At 47.1% G+C, this 18916-nt stretch overlaps 1 protein-coding gene across 7 annotated transcripts in view; it reads left to right on the top strand.

The window, feature by feature from the left end:
• Positions 1-18916, top strand: part of ip6k1 (inositol hexakisphosphate kinase 1) — a 73918-nt gene that overhangs the window by 51028 nt on the left and 3974 nt on the right. For all 7 annotated transcript variants that reach the window (XR_006083817.1, XR_006083815.1, XR_006083816.1 and 4 more), the window contains exons 3-5: positions 8601-8805; positions 10124-10305; positions 16540-16715. Coding sequence is in view for 3 of the 7 variants with exons in the window: in XM_042324876.1 (XP_042180810.1) it covers positions 8601-8805; positions 10124-10305; positions 16540-16715 (563 nt within the window). In the remaining 4 variants the exon portion in view is untranslated. The remainder of the gene's footprint in view (positions 1-8600; positions 8806-10123; positions 10306-16539; positions 16716-18916) is intronic.

Below are 18916 nucleotides of genomic sequence, written 5' to 3'. Positions count from 1 at the left end.
TTTTATCTAACGTGGTTGGCCATCCTGCACACCCAGTATCTCTCCAGGAGGATGGTTGGCCATCCTGCACACCCAGTATCTCTCCAGGAGGATGGTTGGCCGTCCTGCACACCCAGCATCTCTCCAGGAGGATGGTTGGCCGTCCTGCACACCCAGCATCTCTCCAGGAGGATGGTTGGCCGTCCTGCACACCCAGCATCTCTCCAGGAGGATGGTTGGCCGTCCTGCACACCCAGCATCTCTCCAGGAGGATGGTTGGCCGTCCTGCACACCCAGCATCTCTCCAGGAGGATGGTTGGCCGTCCTGCACACCCAGCATCTCTCCAGGAGGATGGTTGGCCGTCCTGCACACCCAGCATCTCTCCAGGAGGATGGTTGGCCGTCCTGCACACCCAGCATCTCTCCAGGAGGATGGTTGGCCGTCCTGCACACCCAGCATCTCTCCAGGAGGATGGTTGGCCGTCCTGCACACCCAGCATCTCTCCAGGAGGATGGTTGGCCGTCCTGCACACCCAGCATCTCTCCAGGAGGATGGTTGGCCGTCTTGCACACCCAGCATCTCTCCAGGAGGATGGTTGGCCGTCCTGCACACCCAGCATCTCTCCAGGAGGATGGTTGGCCGTCCTGCACACCCAGCATCTCTCCAGGAGGATGGTTGGCCGTCCTGCACACCCAGCATCTCTCCAGGAGGATGGTTGGCCGTCCTGCACACCCAGCATCTCTCCAGGAGGATGGTTGGCCGTCCTGCACACCCAGCATCTCTCCAGGAGGATGGTTGGCCGTCCTGCACACCCAGCATCTCTCCAGGAGGATGGTTGGCCGTCCTGCACACCCAGCATCTCTCCAGGAGGATGGTTGGCCGTCCTGCACACCCAGCATCTCTCCAGGAGGATGGTTGGCCGTCCTGCACACCCAGCATCTCTCCAGGAGGATGGTTGGCCGTCCTGCACACCCAGCATCTCTCCAGGAGGATGGTTGGCCGTCCTGCACACCCAGCATCTCTCCAGGAGGATGGTTGGCCGTCCTGCACACCCAGCATCTCTCCAGGAGGATGGTTGGCCGTCCTGCACACCCAGCATCTCTCCAGGAGGATGGTTGGCCGTCCTGCACACCCAGCATCTCTCCAGGAGGATGGTTGGCCGTCCTGCACACCCAGCATCTCTCCAGGAGGATGGTTGGCCGTCCTGCACACCCAGCATCTCTCCAGGAGGATGGTTGGCCGTCTTGCACACCCAGCATCTCTCCAGGAGGATGGTTGGCCACCCTGCAACAATGCAATTACAACCAAATAGTTTTTGTCTTCTATAAAATGATTCCCTCATTCAATGAACCAGGGATCAAATGGCTAAGATGGGCGAGGTAGCAAACTAAGATATTTATCTATGTGTAAGGTAAAAAATATTCCATGTTCAGGGGAGACCTTGACCTTATAGGAGTTACTTTAGGACATGTTACATGTCATTGACCATAATTCACACTAATAGTTAACTAGCGAGAACCAGCCAAACTAGCGAGAACCAGCCAAACGACACAATATGTTTGGAATTGGCTATCTTGTTAGTCTGTTGTGTTTTCATTATTTTACCTGCTGTGTAATGTCTCTCTCCTCTGGCTATGGGCCACAGGCACACACAGGTGATGCACACATCACTTTCACAGGATTTTCATTGCTGACCAAAAATGAGCTACAACTGGACAAATAACTCACTAACTAGCAATGAATTTCTAAAATGATCTAAAAAAAAACCTGCATGGTTTTAAAAACTGCTTGTTCCTGTCAATGCAGGTCTACAATAATTATACTCTGAGATTGGGAGGACAGCGTGTAAAACATTACATCTGGAGGCCATTGATCCAGTTCTGATGGGACTGGCCTAATTGTTTGATATAGTTTTTGTATATTTTTTTAAAATATATTTTTATTTTTACTTAACTATATTCATCTTGTCTGTTTTTTTCAACTTCCCCCGGGCAATCGGACTAGCGAATTTTAAACTTTTAAATTAAAAGTAACCTAGTTAATATGAAGTGGAAAAGTAGCTGGCTGAAAATGAGTAACCAGCTGATGAGGTAACTGCCGGTGCTAATGGAAAACACTGTCAACGTGGTCCTATTGAGTTAGGTCAACGTGGTCCTATTGAGTTAGGTCAACGTGGTCCTATTGAGTTAGGTCAACGTGGTCCTATTGAGTTAGGTCAACGTGGTCCTATTGAGTTAGGTCAACGTGGTCCTATTGAGTTAGGTCAACGTGGTCCTATTGAGTTAGGTCAACGTGGTCCTATTGAGTTAGGTCAACGTGGTCCTATTGAGTTAGGTCAACGTGGTCCTATTGAGTTAGGTCAACGTGGTCCTATTGAGTTAGGTCAACGTGGTCCTATTGAGTTAGGTCAACGTGGTCCTATTGAGTTAGGTCAACGTGGTCCTATTGAGTTAGGTCAACGTGGTCCTATTGAGTTAGGTCAACGTGGTCCTATTGAGTTAGGTCAACGTGGTCCTATTGGGTTAGGTCAACGTGGTCCTATTGAGTTAGGTCAACGTGGTCCTATTGGGTTAGGTCAACGTGGTCCTATTGGGTTAGGTCAACGTGGTCCTATTGGGTTAGGTCAACGTGGTCCTATTGAGTTAGGTCAACGTGGTCCTATTGAGTTCGTGGTAGGTAGCCTAGCAGTTAAGAGCGATGGGTTTTTGGTTCGAATCCCCAAGCCGAATAAGTGAAAAATCTGTATGTTCCCTTGAGCGAGGCACTTAACCCTAATTGTTCCTGTAAGTGGCTCTGGATAGGACTGTAGGCTAAATGCAGTGGTCTAAAGCACTGCATCTCAGTGCTAGAGGCGTCACTACAGACCCTGGTTCGATTCCAGGCTGTATCACAACCGGCCAGGGTTTGGGAGTCCCATAGGGCGGTAGCGCAATTGTCCCAGCGTCGTTAGGGCGTCTCTACCGCAGAGACTTTGATATTACCGAACGCAATCGATATGGTGGAAAAAAGTGAATCAGTGGATCCAGAGGAAAGAATTCTTATTGGAGAGTCTTTCAAAAGAGAACCACGCCCCCTTCCCTCAGGCTGTGCATGTCTTTCAAAAGAGAACCACACCCCCTTCCCTCAGGCTGTGCATGTCTTTCAAAAGAGAACCACGCCCCCTTCCCTCAGGCTGTGCATGTTTCCCTCAGGCTGTGCATGTCTTTCAAAAGAGAACCACGCCCCCTTCCCTCAGGCTGTGCATGTTTCCCTCAGGCTGTGCATGTCTTTCAAAAGAGAACCACGCCCCCTTCCCTCAGGCTGTGCATGTCTTTCAAAAGAGAACCACGCCCCCTTCCCTCAGGCTGTGCATGTTTCCCTCAGGCTGTGCATGTCTTTCAAAAGAGAACCACGCCCCCTTCCCTCAGGCTGTGCATGTTTCTAACACAAAACGGCAACGGCAAGTGTCCCCACTTGAGTGACGACTGCTCACCTCCAATGCTTGGATGAGCACTTTGGGACCTACTTCCCAATCCGTTTGACTGTGATCCTGGCTCAGTTGATATGCCAGTAAGTGAAATCGAACAGCTGATGGAACTGCATTCAGAGGTCACTACGGGAGGAGCTTTGGTTTCTGACTCAAAGGGAATAAATACCCTGCTTTCTCTCTCTGGGCATTAATGCCGCTTTCAAAACAACTTGGAACTCAGATAACTCCGACTTCCAACTTCAGTGTGTTCAAGACAACTAGGAACTTGGGGGGTGGGGGAGATGGACGGACTACCTCCGACTGGGGGAAATCATTTTGAATGGTCATCCAACTCAGGAACTCTGGACTCTTTCTAGAGTTCCGACTTGAAGGTTAATGACATCATGATTTGACCTAGTTTTTTTCCGACTTTCCTAGTTGTCTTGAAAGCACCATAAAACTCATTAGTACCCTTCTCCAGCTCATATCTGTGTGAAGCTGGATTCAGCGCTCTCGTCTGCATTAAAACCAAATATCCATCCAGGTTGGATTTGACAGTAGAGATGAGGTGTGCGCTATCAACCACGCCCCCTGACATGCGTCAAACACACCCATCTCATTAGTGGAGGTGAGATAAGATGTGTCAGACTCATTTTCAATTGACTGTCATAGCCCCACATTAAAAGTATGTGATGGTGAGTTGAGAAGACAATCAGAAATACTGTTAGAATGTTTTAGAATTGACTGTCATAGCCCCAAATAAAAAACGGTAAACATTGGCCGTTAACTACAGTGCATTTGGAAACGTTCCAGCCTCAATCTACACACGATACCCCATAATGACAAAGCAAAACCAGGTTTTTAGAAATGTTTGCAAATTTGTTTGTTTTTTAGATCAACTGAAATATCACACAAGTATTCAGACCCTTTACTCAGTACTTTGTTGTAGCACCTTTTTGCAGCGATTACAGCCTCGAGGCTTCTTGGGTGTGATGTTACAAGCTTGTCACACCTGTATTTGGGGAGTTTCTCCCATTCTTCTCTGCAGATCCTCTCAAGCTCTGTCAGGTTGGATGGAGAGCACTGCTGCACAGCTATTTTCAGGTCTCTCCGGAGATGTTTGATCGGGTTCAAGTCCGGGCTCTGGCTGTGCAACAAGGACATTCAGAGACTTGTCCCGAAGCCACTCCTGTGTTGTCTTGGCTGCGTGATTAGGGTCGTAGTCCTGTTGGAAGGTGAACCTTGGCCCCTGTCTGAGGTTCTGAGCGTTCTGGAGCAGGTTTTCATCAAGGATCTCTCTGTATTTTGCTCCGTTCATCTTTCCCTTGATCCTGACTAGTCTCCCGGTCCCTGTCGCTGAAAAACATCCCCACACCATGATGCTGCCACCACCATGCTTCACCGTAGGGATGGTGCCAGGTTTCCTCCAGATGTAACGCTTGGCATTCAGGCCAAAGAATTCAATCTTGGTTTCATCAGACCATAGAATATTATTTTTCATGGTCTGAGAGTCTAGGTGCCTTGTGGCAAACTCCAAGTGGGCTGTCATGTGCCTTTTACTGAAGAGTGGCTTCTATTTGGCCACTCTAAAGGCTAGATTTGGTTGAATGCTGCAGAGATGGTTGTCCTTCTGGAAAGTTCTCCCATCTCCACAGAGGAACTCTGGTGCTCTGTCAGTGACCATCGGGTTCTTGGTCACCTCCCTGACCAAGTCCCTTCTCCCCCGATTGCTCAGTTTGGCCAGGCGGCCAGATCTACGAAGAGTCTTGGTGGTTCCAAACTTCTTCCATTTAAGAATGATGTAGGCCACTGTGTTCTTTGGGACCTTCAATGCTGCAGACATTTTTTTGGTACCTTTCCCCAGATCTGTGCCTTGACACAATCCTGTCTCGGAGCTCTACGGACAATTCCTTCGAACTCATGGCTTGGCTTTTGCTCTGACATGCACTGTCAACTGTGGGACATTAAATATAATTATTTGTGCCTATCCAAATCATGTCCAATCAATTGAATTTACCACAGGTGGACTCCAATCAATTTGTAGAAACATCTCAAGGATGACCAATGGAAACAGGATGTACCGGAGCTCAATTTCGAGTCTCACAGCAAAGGGTCTGAATACTTATGAAAATAAGGTATTTCTGTTTTTATTTCATGAATTTGCAAACACTTGCTTTGTCATGGGGTATTGTGTGTAGATTGATGAGGGAGAAAAATTAATATATTGTGGAATAAGGCTGTAACGTAACATGAGGAAAAGGTGAAGGGATCTGAATACTTTACATAATTTTTTTCCCATGGTTGGGGTCGCGAGAATTTTCAGATATCAAAATGGGGTTGTGGGCCAAAAAAAAAGTATGGGTACCCCTGAGTTGGATCGACATGGCCCTATTCAGTGCTGCTGAGCTCAGTTAGCTGTTGTTGCATAAAAGAGAAGACGGGCCCATATTCATAAAAAGTCTCAAAATAGGAGTGCTGATCTAGGATAAGGTCCCATCCTGTCCATGTCTTCTTGTTTGTCATGTTGTAGTGCTGATCTGGGATCAGGTCCCATCGGTCCATGTCTTCTCGTTTGTTATGTTGTAGTGCTGATCTGAGATCAGGTCCCATCGGTCCATGTCTTCTTGTCATGTTGTAGTGCTGATCTGGGATCAGATCCCATCGGTCCATGTCTTCTCGATGTCATGTTGTAGTGCTGATCTGGGATCAGGTCCCATCGGTCCATGTCTTCTCCATGTCATCTTGTTACGTTGTAGTGCTGATCTGGGATCAGATCCCATCGGTCCATGTCTTGTTGTAGTGCTGATCTGGGATCAGGTCCCATCTGTCCATGTCATGTTGTAGTGCTGATCTGGGATCAGGTCCCATCTGTCCATGTCAAGTTGTAGTGCTGATCTGGGATCAGGTCCCATCTGTCCATGTCATGTTGTAGTGCTGATCTGGGATCAGGTCCCATCTGTCCATGTCATGTTGTAGTGCTGATCTGGGATCAGGTCCCATCTGTCCATGTCAAGTTGTAGTGCTGATCTGGGATCAGGTCCCATCTGTCCATGTCATGTTGTAGTGCTGATCTGGGATCAGGTCCCATCTGTCCATGTCAAGTTGTAGTGCTGATCTGGGATCAGGTCCCATCTGTCCATGTCATGTTGTAGTGCTGATCTGGGATCAGGTCCCATCTGTCCATGTCAAGTTGTAGTGCTGATCTGGGATCAGGTCCCATCTGTCCATGTCATGTTGTAGTGCTGATCTGGGATCAGGTCCCATCTGTCCATGTCTTCTTCTTTGTTATGTTGTAAAAGGTGAAGATTTTTTGAATAGGTGCTCATGCCAGGGGCTCACCTGGGATTGAACCAGTCTGTGTGTAAGAGCTCTGAACACACACACACACACACACACACACACAGGCTGAATATTTAATGGTCATTAAACTGATCCCTGACAGAATTAGCTGTCTGTTTCAGGAGTACAGTTACACTGCTGTGTTCACATAATCACGTTTTCTCCTCTTACGCTCTCTGGCTGTCTCTCACTTACACACGTAACCACACATGGTCCTCCCCTGACATCATCCCTGTCTTCATTGGCTAAGCAGTGTTGGATCCTGGTCGGCTGGTGACATCATCTAGGCCGGATCTGAGAGTCTAAAACCTTAGCTGCTGTCTAACCATCCATCCATCCATCTCTATCCATCATTCATCATCTAGGCCGGATCTGAGAGTCTAAAACCTTAGCTGCTGTCTAACCCTCCATCCATCCATCCATCTCTATCCATCATTCATCATCTAGGCCGGATCTGAGAGTCTAAAACCTTAGCTGCTGTCTAACCATCCATCCATCTCTATCCATCATTCATCATCTAGGCCGGATCTGAGAGTCTAAAACCTTTGCTGCTGTCTAACCATCCATCCATCCATCCATCTCTATCCATCATTCATCATCTAGGCCGGATCTGAGAGTCTAAAACCTTAGCTGCTGTCTAACCATCCATCCATCCATCCATCCATCTCTATCCATCATTCATCATCTAGGCCGGATCTGAGAGTCTAAAACCTTAGCTGCTGTCTAACCGTCCATCCATCCATCCATCCATCCATCCATCCATCCATCCATCCATCCATCCATCCATCCATCCATCCATCCATCCATCCATCTCTATCCATCATTCATCTATTTATCTATCCATCTATCTATCAAGAGTCAGCAGGAGAGGAGAGGCTAAGAGCATTTACCCACTGCTGCCCTTCCCCATCCAACCTGATACTTCCCCCAGCCCTGTCGTCCCCCGCAGCCCTGCCGTCCCCCGTCCCCCCGCCCTGCCGTCCCCCGCCATGCCGTGCCCTGCCGTCCCCCCGCCCTGTCGTACCCCAGCCCTGTCGTACCCCATCCTTCCCTGCCCTAGCTGTGTTTTTTGTAGCCCACGTGTTGGGAGAGTTTGTAAAACTGACAAGGCTACATTGTAGTTACCTTTTATTAGAGAAGGTTTTTGGGAAAGCCTTTCCATCAACCAGAAGACTGTTTTCATTAGCATCATTGCTAACGGCTACACAAAGTGGTCGACGCTCGTACCGCACACACACAGGGCATTCTCATTGTCTCTTCAGAAAGTTTCAGGAAATGCTCCTACTCTACCTTTCCCTACCTCGCCCGCCTCCGTCTGGCCCCACCCTGCCGGTCTCTCTCTACTGTAATCTTTCACCTATACATTCTCTACCAATCTAGAATGAATCAAAGAGGAGATAGATGAGTCCTATTTCTGTCTCTCTCTCTCTCTCTCTCCTGTTCCATCTCAACCTCTCCCTAACCCTGACGTTGTGACAGACTGCCTTGCCAGATGAGATGACATTCACCTCTATCTCCTATAAACCTGAACCCATATCGTTTCCCTTTCCCTGCTTATCTTACACACTGGTGGTATTTTCCTGTAGTTTCAGGTTTCTGACAGCAGGTTTCTGTCTCATCAGTCTTTCTCCTATGGAAGACCCTTATTATCATCAAAATATTTAACGCAGGCTTGTTTTTATTCCGTACACATTTTATATTTTCATAAGATTTTCCATACTCTATAATCCAATTACATTTTTAAAAATTTTAACATTGTAATGTATCCAGAAATATTTCAAATGTAATTGTGTAAATCACCCACCCAAGTGCATCTTCTGCCCTCTCCTCTAGGCATGGTGTTGGTATGTTTTGAGGGGGATATTGACGGATACATCAACTTGGTAGCGTACCCGTATGTGGAGAGCGAGATCCTGGACCACGAGGACCTACCGGAGAGGGACCAACCCCGGAGAAAACACTCCCGACGGAGCCTCCTCCGCTCCACCTCCGAGATCAAAGAGGAGAGGCTACCACACGAGAACGACAGCACTGAGAAGTGAGTAGAGCAGGGGGGATAGGGAATGGTGTGTGTCTACCTCTGAGATCAAAGAGGAGAGGCTACCACACGAGAACGACAGCACTGAGAAGTGAGTAGGACCCAGTTGCCTGATTTGTTCATATGATAGACTATAATAATGTAGGTTGGCTATAACTTAGCTGAATATGTTGTGATGCCCCTGGGTTTGTGTTTCGGTGGCCTGCTTTAGTTGTTAACCTGTGTTCCCTTGTGTTGTTCAGGAGCTACACACAGAAGGGAGAGACATGTACGACAGACCTACTGTAGGCCTGTTGAGACGTCGTGTAGGACAGGCCTGCTGAGACGTCGTGTAGGACAGGCCTGCTGAGAGAAATGAACATTAAATTATCTGGCAACAGCTAAGGTGGACATTCCTGCAGTCAGCATGCCAATTTCCCGCTCCCTCAAAACTTGAGACATCTGTGGCATTTTAGTGCCCTTTTATAGTCCCCAGCCCAAGGTGCACCTGTGTAATGATCATGCTGTTTTAATCAGCTTCTTGATATGCCACACCTGTCAGGTGGAAGGATTATCTTGGCAAAGGATAAAATGGTCGCTAACAGAGATGTAAACACATTCGTACTGAACATTTGAGAGAAATTAGCTTTTTTTTTTAGTGTTGAACATTTCTGGGATCTATTATTTCAGCTCATGAAACATGGGTCCGACATTTACACGTTGAGTTTACGGGATCTGTATGGGATCTATTTACTACTGTAAAATGGGTCCAATGAAATGTGGATGTTGTAGGTCTGCCTGTAGCCTACTTCACCAGCATGATCCACGAGTCAGAAAAAGTGAGCAATTTATTCAGAAATTATCATGGAAATAGGAAATAGATTCATATTTCTCTTCTTCTTTTTTTTGTTGCAATGATTACATCTTGTTATTATATTTACCTGTTGTTTTTGTTGTTATGAATAGGCATGCCATCATATATCCCCCGTCTGCACAAAATACTAATCTGCCTGTTTGCAATGGAATGTTTCAACCACTAGAAACCGAGCGTACACATGGTTTAAAGTTACCAGGAAGTCAAGCACATTCTCACATCTATTCAGTTTTTAGAAATGACAACTTTCACGCATCTTTTGGGGGTCTATTTTTGTAGATGCCTATAGTTTCTACATGAGGCCCCTGGAGCTCCAGATCCACACTTGACATGTTGTGGTGCTGTAGTTGACCTGTTAGTTGACCTGTTAGTTGACCTTCGGCTCCAGATCCACACTGACATGCTTTAGTTAACCAGCAGTCTCTCCGCTGTTAACCCTGTTGTTCCTGTGTCCTCTCCCTCCAGTCTCCAGGAGCTGAAGAGTCCTCGTCTAGAGCTCCAGATCTACAGTGATATTCCCTTCCAGATGCTGGATAACAACAGCGGCCTGGGCTCAGAGAAGATCAGCCACAACCCCTGGAGCCTCCGCTGTCACAGGCAGCAGCTCAGCCGCATGAGATCAGAGTCCAAGGACAGGAAGCTCTACAGTATCCCTTTTATTTAACTAGACAAGTCAGTTAAGAACACATTCTTATTTTACAATGGACGGCCTACCCCCCCCGGCCAAACCCGGACGATACTGGGCCAATTGTGCGCCGCCCTACGGGACTCCCAATCACGGCCGGTTGTGATACAGCCTGGATTCGAACCAGGGACTGTAGTGGTGCCTCTTGCACTGAGATGCAGTGCCTTAGACCGCTACGCCACTTGGCATCAAAACCTATTTAGCCATTTATTGATCTATCAATGCCTTGTTATATCTGCTGGGTTCTTTAGTTAGGATAGTAACACAAATCAAACAGCCATTTGGAAGCTCAGCAGAATCACGTACCAGGAAGATGTTTCTACTTATTCAGGAACAGGATGGACAGTGGCTCAATGCTCCTGATAATGAGGCGATGTTTTCCTTATTGATCGTTACGGTCCTCATGTTGAGGTGTCTGGGACTGACTCAACCAATCAATGAGGATCCATCAGTCTCCTGTTTCCATGTTGTTGCCTAACCAGATAGATAGACGGGTTTAGATGGTAGATACACAAGAGGGTAAGTGCTAACTGGGTTAAGTTCAACTTTCCTTGATTAGGTACCTGGAACTGAGACTGATCATTTCCCTCATTGATTCGTTAATTTAGTTCTATATTCACGCTTACCTTAACCAGACAGGATGAGGGGAAAAGATCAGGATACTTACCTTAACCAGACAGGATGAGGATACTTACCTTAACCAGACAGGATGAGGGGAAAAGATCAGGATACTTACCTTAACCAGACAGGATGAGGATACTTACCTTAACCAGACAGGATGAGGGGAAAGATCAGGATACTTACCTTAACCAGACAGGATGAGGGGAAAAGATCAGGATACTTACCTTAACCAGACAGGATGAGGGGAAAGGATCAGGATACTTACCTTAACCAGACAGGATGAGGATACTTACCTTAACCAGACAGGATGAGGATACTTACCTTAACCAGACAGGATGAGGATACTTACCTTAACCAGACAGGATGAGGATACTTACCTTAACCAGACAGGATGAGGATACTTACCTTAACCAGACAGGATGAGGATACTTACCTTAACCAGACAGGATGAGGATACTTACCTTAACCAGACAGGATGAGGATACTTACCTTAACCAGACAGGATGAGGATACTTACCTTAACCAGACAGGATGAGGATACTTACCTTAACCAGACAGGATGAGGATACTTACCTTAACCAGACAGGATGAGGATACTTACCTTAACCAGACAGGATGAGGATACTTACCTTTACCAGACAGGATGAGGATACTTACCTTAACCAGACAGGATGAGGATACTTACCTTAACCAGACAGGATGAGGATACTTACCTTAACCAGACAGGATGAGGATACTTACCTTAACCAGACAGGATGAGGATACTTACCTTAACCAGACAGGATGAGGATACTTACCTTAACCAGACAGGATGAGGATACTTACCTTAACCAGACAGGATGAGGATACTTACCTTAACCAGACAGGATGAGGATACTTACCTTAACCAGACAGGATGAGGATACTTACCTTAACCAGACAGGATGAGGGGAAAAGATCAGGATACTTACCTTAACCAGACAGGATGAGGATACTTACCTTAACCAGACAGGATGAGGGGAAAAGATCAGGATACTTACCTTAACCAGACAGGATGAGGATACTTACCTTAACCAGACAGGATGAGGATACTTACCTTAACCAGACAGGATGAGGGGAAAGGATCAGGATACTTACCTTAACCAGACAGGATGAGGATACTTACCTTAACCAGACAGGATGAGGATACTTACCTTAACCAGACAGGATGAGGATACTTACCTTAACCAGACAGGATGAGGATACTTACCTTAACCAGACAGGATGAGGATACTTACCTTAACCAGACAGGATGAGGATACTTACCTTAACCAGACAGGATGAGGATACTTACCTTAACCAGACAGGATGAGGATACTTACCTTAACCAGACAGGATGAGGATACTTACCTTAACCAGACAGGATGAGGGGAAAGGATCAGGATACTTACCTTAACCAGACAGGATGAGGATACTTACCTTAACCAGACAGGATGAGGATACTTACCTTAACCAGACAGGATGAGGATACTTACCTTAACCAGACAGGATGAGGAGAGGAGAAAAGAAAAGGACAGACGCATGGAAGGATAAACAGAGGGAAAGCGCTGACAGGGGAGTTGACCAATGACCTGGTCAAGTTGAACAAACACGATCTATCTGACTCCATTACCTGAACAAGGCGTTGGTCAGGAGTAGTGTTACAACCCTCCTGTCCTTAACGGACCCTGGGAGTTCTCTGGTGATCTAACCTGTCAAAGTAGGCCGTGGGAAAAGACGGGGCTCAGACCAACCTCTGTCCCAAATGGAACGCTGGTCTCTATATAGTCAATAGGGCTCCATTTGGGACACAAGCCTGGAGTTTGAGGTGCTTCCCGAAATGTAGAAATCACACCAAGGGCACTCCTCGAGAGCCGCACCCTTCTTTCCCAACTGTCAGAAGTAGTGTCAGGTTCTTCACTGACCACATAAAACACTGACCACCTCACCACAGGAACCAAATATTATCAGAAGATAATATCATGTTGTACTTAACAATCTGGGGAATTCCTCAACTTTAGTCTCTGTGTGTTTGTCTCAAAATGCACCCTATTTCCCTACATAGTACACGACTTTTGACCAGAGCTCTATGGGCCCTGGTCAAAAGTAGTGCACTATGTAGGGGAATAGGGTGCCATTTTTGGAAGTTGTCCTGTATCTAGGATGGCCTGCGAGTGAACGAGCGGTTGATTGTTTAAGGCGCTTAGTTCATGTTCACTGTGTACCTGACTGTCGGTCCTTTTTGTCTTAGCTGACGTGAGCCCCCATGTTAAAGGAGAACACTGTCCTGCGTCTCTCTCTCACATGTACAGCGGCAGCAGAAACTAGAGACGGCGGCGGCGGGGGGGGGGCAGATTGGACTTTCCACTGTGCTCACACATTCTTCTTTCTCGTTTAGTTGTTTTTTTTTTTGCACACTGAGAGGAAAAAGATTACGTACAATTATATTTTACTGAGACTTGACTCCTGCACGTTAAACGGTTTCATTTGGGTTCAAACGTTAAGAAAACCTAAAGGGATTAACTGTCTGATTTGTTTTTATATATTTTTTTCAGTCCTCAAACGTGGTTGAAAGTCGAGTTGAATGTCCACGTCTTAACAAGGCCATCTGTTTTGTCGATCCAGCTGTAGTCCTCTGGCCCAATCACCAATGAGGTTTAATTTAGACCTATAGAATGATCCAGATGTAGTCCTCTGGCCCAATCACCAATGAGGTTTAATTTAGACCTATAGAATGATCCAGATGTAGTCCTCTGGCCCAATCACCAATGAGGTTTAATTTAGACCTATAGAATGATCCAGATGTAGTCCTCTGGCCCAATCACCAATGAAGTTTAATTTCGACCTATAGAATGATCCAGATGACGACTGTTGGCTGTGATATAGTGTAGTGGACGACTGTTGGCTGTGATATAGTGTAGTCGACGACTGTTTGCTGTGATATAGTGTAGTGGACGACTGTTGGCTGTGATATAGTGTAGTGAACGACTGTTGGCTGTGATATAGTGTAGTCGACGACTGTTGGCTGTGATAGTGTAGTGGAAGACTGTTGGCTGTGATATAGTGTAGTGGACGACTGTTGGCTGTGATATAGTGTAGTGACGACTGTTGGCTGTGATATAGTGTAGTGGACGACTGTTGGCTCTGATATAGTGTAGTGAACGACTGTTGGCTGTGATATAGTGTAGTCGACGACTGTTGGCTGTGATAGTGTAGTGGAAGACTGTTGGCTGTGATATAGTGTAGTGGACGACTGTTGGCTGTGATATAGTGTAGTCGACGACTGTTGGCTGTGATATAGTGTAGTGGAAGACTGTTGGCTGTGATATAGTGTAGTCGACGACTGTTGGCTGTGATATAGTGTAGTCGACGACTGTTGGCTGTGATATAGTGTAGTGGAAGACTGTTGGCTGTGATATAGTGTAGTGGAAGACTGTTGGCTGTGATATAGTGTAGTGGAAGACGGTTGGTTGTGATATAGTGTAGTCGACGACTGTTGGCTGTGATATAGTGTAGTGGACGACTGTACGGCTGTGATATAGTGTAGTGGACGACTGTTGGCTGTGATATAGTGTAGTGGAAGACTGTTGGCTGTGATGTAGTGTAGTGGACGACTGTTGGCTGTGATGTAGTGTAGGAAGACTGTCGGCTGTGATGTAGTGTAGTGATGTCGGCTGTGATATAGTGTAGTGGACGACTGTCGGCTGTGATGTAGTGGACGACTGTTGGCTGTGATGTAGTGTAGTGGAGTGTTGGCTGTGATATAGTGTAGTGGACGACTGTTGGCTGTGATACGACTGTTGGCTGTGATATAGTGTAGTGGAAGACTGTTGGCTGTGATATAGTGTAGTGGAAGACTGTGATATAGTGTAGTGGAAGACTGTTGGCTGTGATATAGTGTAGTGGAAGACTGTTGGCTGTGATATAGTGTAGTGGAAGACTGTAGTGGAAGACTGTGTGATATAGTGTAGTGGAAGACGGTTGGTTGTGATATAGTGTAGTGGACGACTGTCGGCTGTGATATAGTGTAGTGGACGACTGTACGGCTGTGATATAGTGTAGTGGACGACTGTCGGCTGTGATATAGTGTAGTGGACGACTGACTGTGATATAGTGTAGTGGACGACTGTAGCTGTGATATAGTGTAGTGGACTGTGATATAGTGTAGTGGACTGATGTAGTGTAGTGGACGACTGTTGGCTGTGATGTAGTGTAGTGGACGACTGTCGGCTGTGATGTAGTGTAGTGGACGACTGTTGGCTGTGATGTAGTGTGTTGGCTGTGATGTGTGTAGTGGACGACTGTTGGCTGTGATATAGTGTAGTGGACGACTGTTGGCTGTGATATAGTGTAGTGGACGACTGTTGGCTGTGATATAGTGTAGTGGACGACTGTTGGCTGTGATATAGTGTAGTGGACGACTGTTGGCTGTGATATAGTGTAGTGGACGACTGTTGGCTGTGATATAGTGTAGTGGACGACTGTTGGCTGTGATATAGTGTAGTGGACGACTGTTGGCTGTGATATAGTGTAGTGGACTGTTGGCTGTGATATAGTGTAGTGGACGACTGTTGGCTGTGATATAGTGTAGTGGACGACTGTTGGCTGTGATATAGTGTAGTGGACGACTGTTGGCTGTGATATAGTGTAGTGGACGACTGTATAGTGTAGCTGTGATATAGTGTAGTGGACGACTGTTGGCTGTGATATAGTGTAGTGGACGACTGTTGGCTGTGATTAGTGTAGTGGACGACTGTTGGCTGTGATATAGTGTAGTGGACGACTGTTGGCTGTGATATAGTGTAGTGCTGGCTGTGATATAGTGTAGTGGACGACTGTTGGCTGTGATATAGTGTAGTGGATGACTGTTGGCTGTGATATAGTGTAGTGGACGACTGTTGGCTGTGATATAGTGTAGTGGACGACTGTTGGCTGTGATGTAGTGTAGTGGATGACTGTTGGCTGTGATGTAGTGTAGTGGACGACTGTTGGCTGTGATGTAGTGTAATGGAAGACTGTTGGCTGTGATATAGTGTAGTGGACGACTGTTGGCTGTGATATAATGTAGTGGACGACTGTACGGCTGTGATATAGTGTAGTCGACGACTGTTGGCTGTGATAGTGTAGTCGACGACTGTAGGCTGTGTTATACCGACTAAACTATACTGTCTTATACCGACTAAACTATACTGTCTTATACCAACTAAATTATACTGTGTTATACCAACTAAACTATACTGTGTTATACCAACTAAACTATGCTGTGTTATACCAACTAAACTGTTACAAGAGTGCTATTGAATCAAATTAAGTGAGACTTTGACTTCCTCTTAAATCTGACACCTCCCCTGTGTAACTGGTGGGATCTGACCCCTGGTCTCCCACTCAATAATCCAAGGTCTTAACCTTGAAGAGGAATTGTCCTCTGGACTGAGGTTGCCACTGATTTGCAGTCACAGGCAGGGTGTGAGTCCCAAGAGAGAGAGAGAGAGAGAGAATTCCTTGAGTGACTTTTTAAACGTTTAGATAATTAACCTTCGAATAGAGTGTTGTCTCCTTGACCTCTCACCTCTCCCAGAGTTTCTGCTCCTGGAGAACGTGGTTCACCTCTTCAGCTACCCGTGCATCCTGGACCTGAAGATGGGCACACGGCAGCATGGGGACGATGCCTCGGAGGAGAAAGCAGCCAGGCAGATGCAGAAGTGCGAGCAGAGCACCTCCGCCACCCTGGGGGTTCGTGTCTGTGGGATGCAGGTGAGCCCAGAGGTTTTTTTTTTTTTTTTCCTAACTTTTATTTCACCTGAAAGTTTTTGAAGCTCTTTTTTTTTTGCAACGGGAGATCTAGCCAAGACAACAGAAAACATATCTGCATAGACTACCACTTAGAATGCATGCCCAATACACTGCTTCCTTCTACATTTGTATGTTCCATTTGGGTTTCAGTTTATTTATTTGTTTATTTCACCTTTATTTAACCAGGTAAGGTAGTTGAGAACAAGTTCTTATTTACAACTGCGACCTGGACCAAGATAAAGCAAAGCAGTTTGACACACAACAATAGTTACAATTTTATTTTACCTTTATTTAACTAGGCAAGTCAGTTAAGAACAAATTCTTATTTTCAATGACGGCCTAGGAACTGTGGGTTAACTGCCTGTTCAGGGGCAGAATGACAGATTTGTACCTTGTCAGCTCGGGGGTTTGAACTTACAACCTTCCGGTTACTAGTCCAACGCTCTAACCACTAGGCTACCCTGCCGCCCCTCCACGCCCACTCCACCCTGCGCCCCTCCACTCTAACCACTAGGCCACCCTCTCCACTCTAACCACTAGGCCACCCTGCCGCCCCTCCACTCTAACCACTAGGCCACCCTGCCGCCCCTCCACTCCCACTAGGCCACCCTGCCGCCCCTCCACTCTAACCACTAGGCCACCCCACTGGCCACCCTGCCCCCTCCACAACCACTAGGCTACCCTAACCACTAGGCCACCCTGCCGCCCCTCCACTCTAACCACTAGGCTACCCTGCCGCCCCTACGCTCTAACCACTAGGCCACCCTGCCGCCCCTCCACTCTAACCACTAGGCTACCCTGGCACCTCTGCCTCTTCCCCTGCCGCCCCCCTCTAACCACTCCACCCTAACCAACCACTAGGCCACCCTGCCGCCCCTCCACTCTAACCACTAGGCTACCCTGCCGCCCCTAACCACTAGCTCTAACCACCACTAGGCTACCCTGCGCCCCTACGCTCTGGGGAACCACTAGGCTACCCTGCGCCTCTAACCAACCACTAGGCTACCCTGCCCTCTACACTCTAACCACTAGGCTACCCCGCCTCTACACTCTAACCACTAGGCTACCCTGCCGCCTCTACACTCTAACCACTAGGCTACCCTGCCGCCTCTACACTCTAACCACTAACCACTAGGCTACCCTGCCGCCTCTACACTCTAACCACTAGGCTACCCTGTCGCCTCTACACTCTAACCACTAGGCTACCCTGCCGCCTCTACCCTCTAACCACTAGGCTACCTGCCACCTCTACACTCTAACCACTAGGCTACCCTGTCGCCCCGGCAGTGGTTAGCAGATTAACCACTGGAGTGATAAATGAGCAGATGATGATGTGTAAGTAGTGATACTGGTGTGTAAAAGAGCAGAAAAGTAAATTAAAAAACAATATGGGGATGAGGTAGGTAGATGGCTTTACACAGTAGCTACTGCACCATAGATCCCCGTACTCCGTATCTCTTCATATTGATCCGACTAACACACCTGTGCTGACACAGAGATCCCACAGCGGTGAACTGAGCAGGACAGAAGAGATACTATAATATCTTATCAAGTTACAAATAAAAGAGATAACTGGGACAATACTAGATACTTTATTGTCTGTTTCGGTTGGAACTGAAATTCACCTTCCGTCTTGATCCCAACACACACGTTGAGAGGTACATCATGAATTACAGGAGGGACGGACGGCGTGGTTGTCTTGTAGCGCTGGTGCACGAGCAGGGACAATAGCCCCAGCATTGATCCCAACGTCCAGCTTCACAAGGCCTCCTCCATTACGTGTGGGTTTGGTTCTCTCTCTAACATAAATCGGAATGACTCGCCACGTTCTGTTTTAATGTTTAGAGGTCTAACCTCTGCACTCTCTGCCTGCATCACAATGGCATCCTAGTCCCTACATTGTGCACTACTACTATTGGCCGGAGCACTATGTAGGGAATAGGGTTTAATTTGGGAAGGAGCCTCTGTGTGTTGTGTAGTACCGGGTGTAGCCTCTTTTCGCTGTGGTTCTATTGTCCAGGTGTAACCTCTGTTCTCTCTATGGTCCAGGTGTATCCTCTGTTCTCTCTATGGTCCAGGTGTAACCTCTGGTTCTCTCTATGGTCCAGGTGTATCCTCTGTTGTCTCTATGGTCCAGGTGTATCCTCTGGTTCTCTTCATGG

Source organism: Oncorhynchus tshawytscha, linkage group LG07 (genome assembly GCF_018296145.1).
Source record: "Oncorhynchus tshawytscha isolate Ot180627B linkage group LG07, Otsh_v2.0, whole genome shotgun sequence".
NCBI classification, from domain to species: Eukaryota; Metazoa; Chordata; class Actinopteri; order Salmoniformes; family Salmonidae; genus Oncorhynchus; species Oncorhynchus tshawytscha.
The sequence above is the reverse complement of the archived record's forward strand: the minus strand, read 5'-3'. Positions and strand labels throughout refer to the sequence as shown.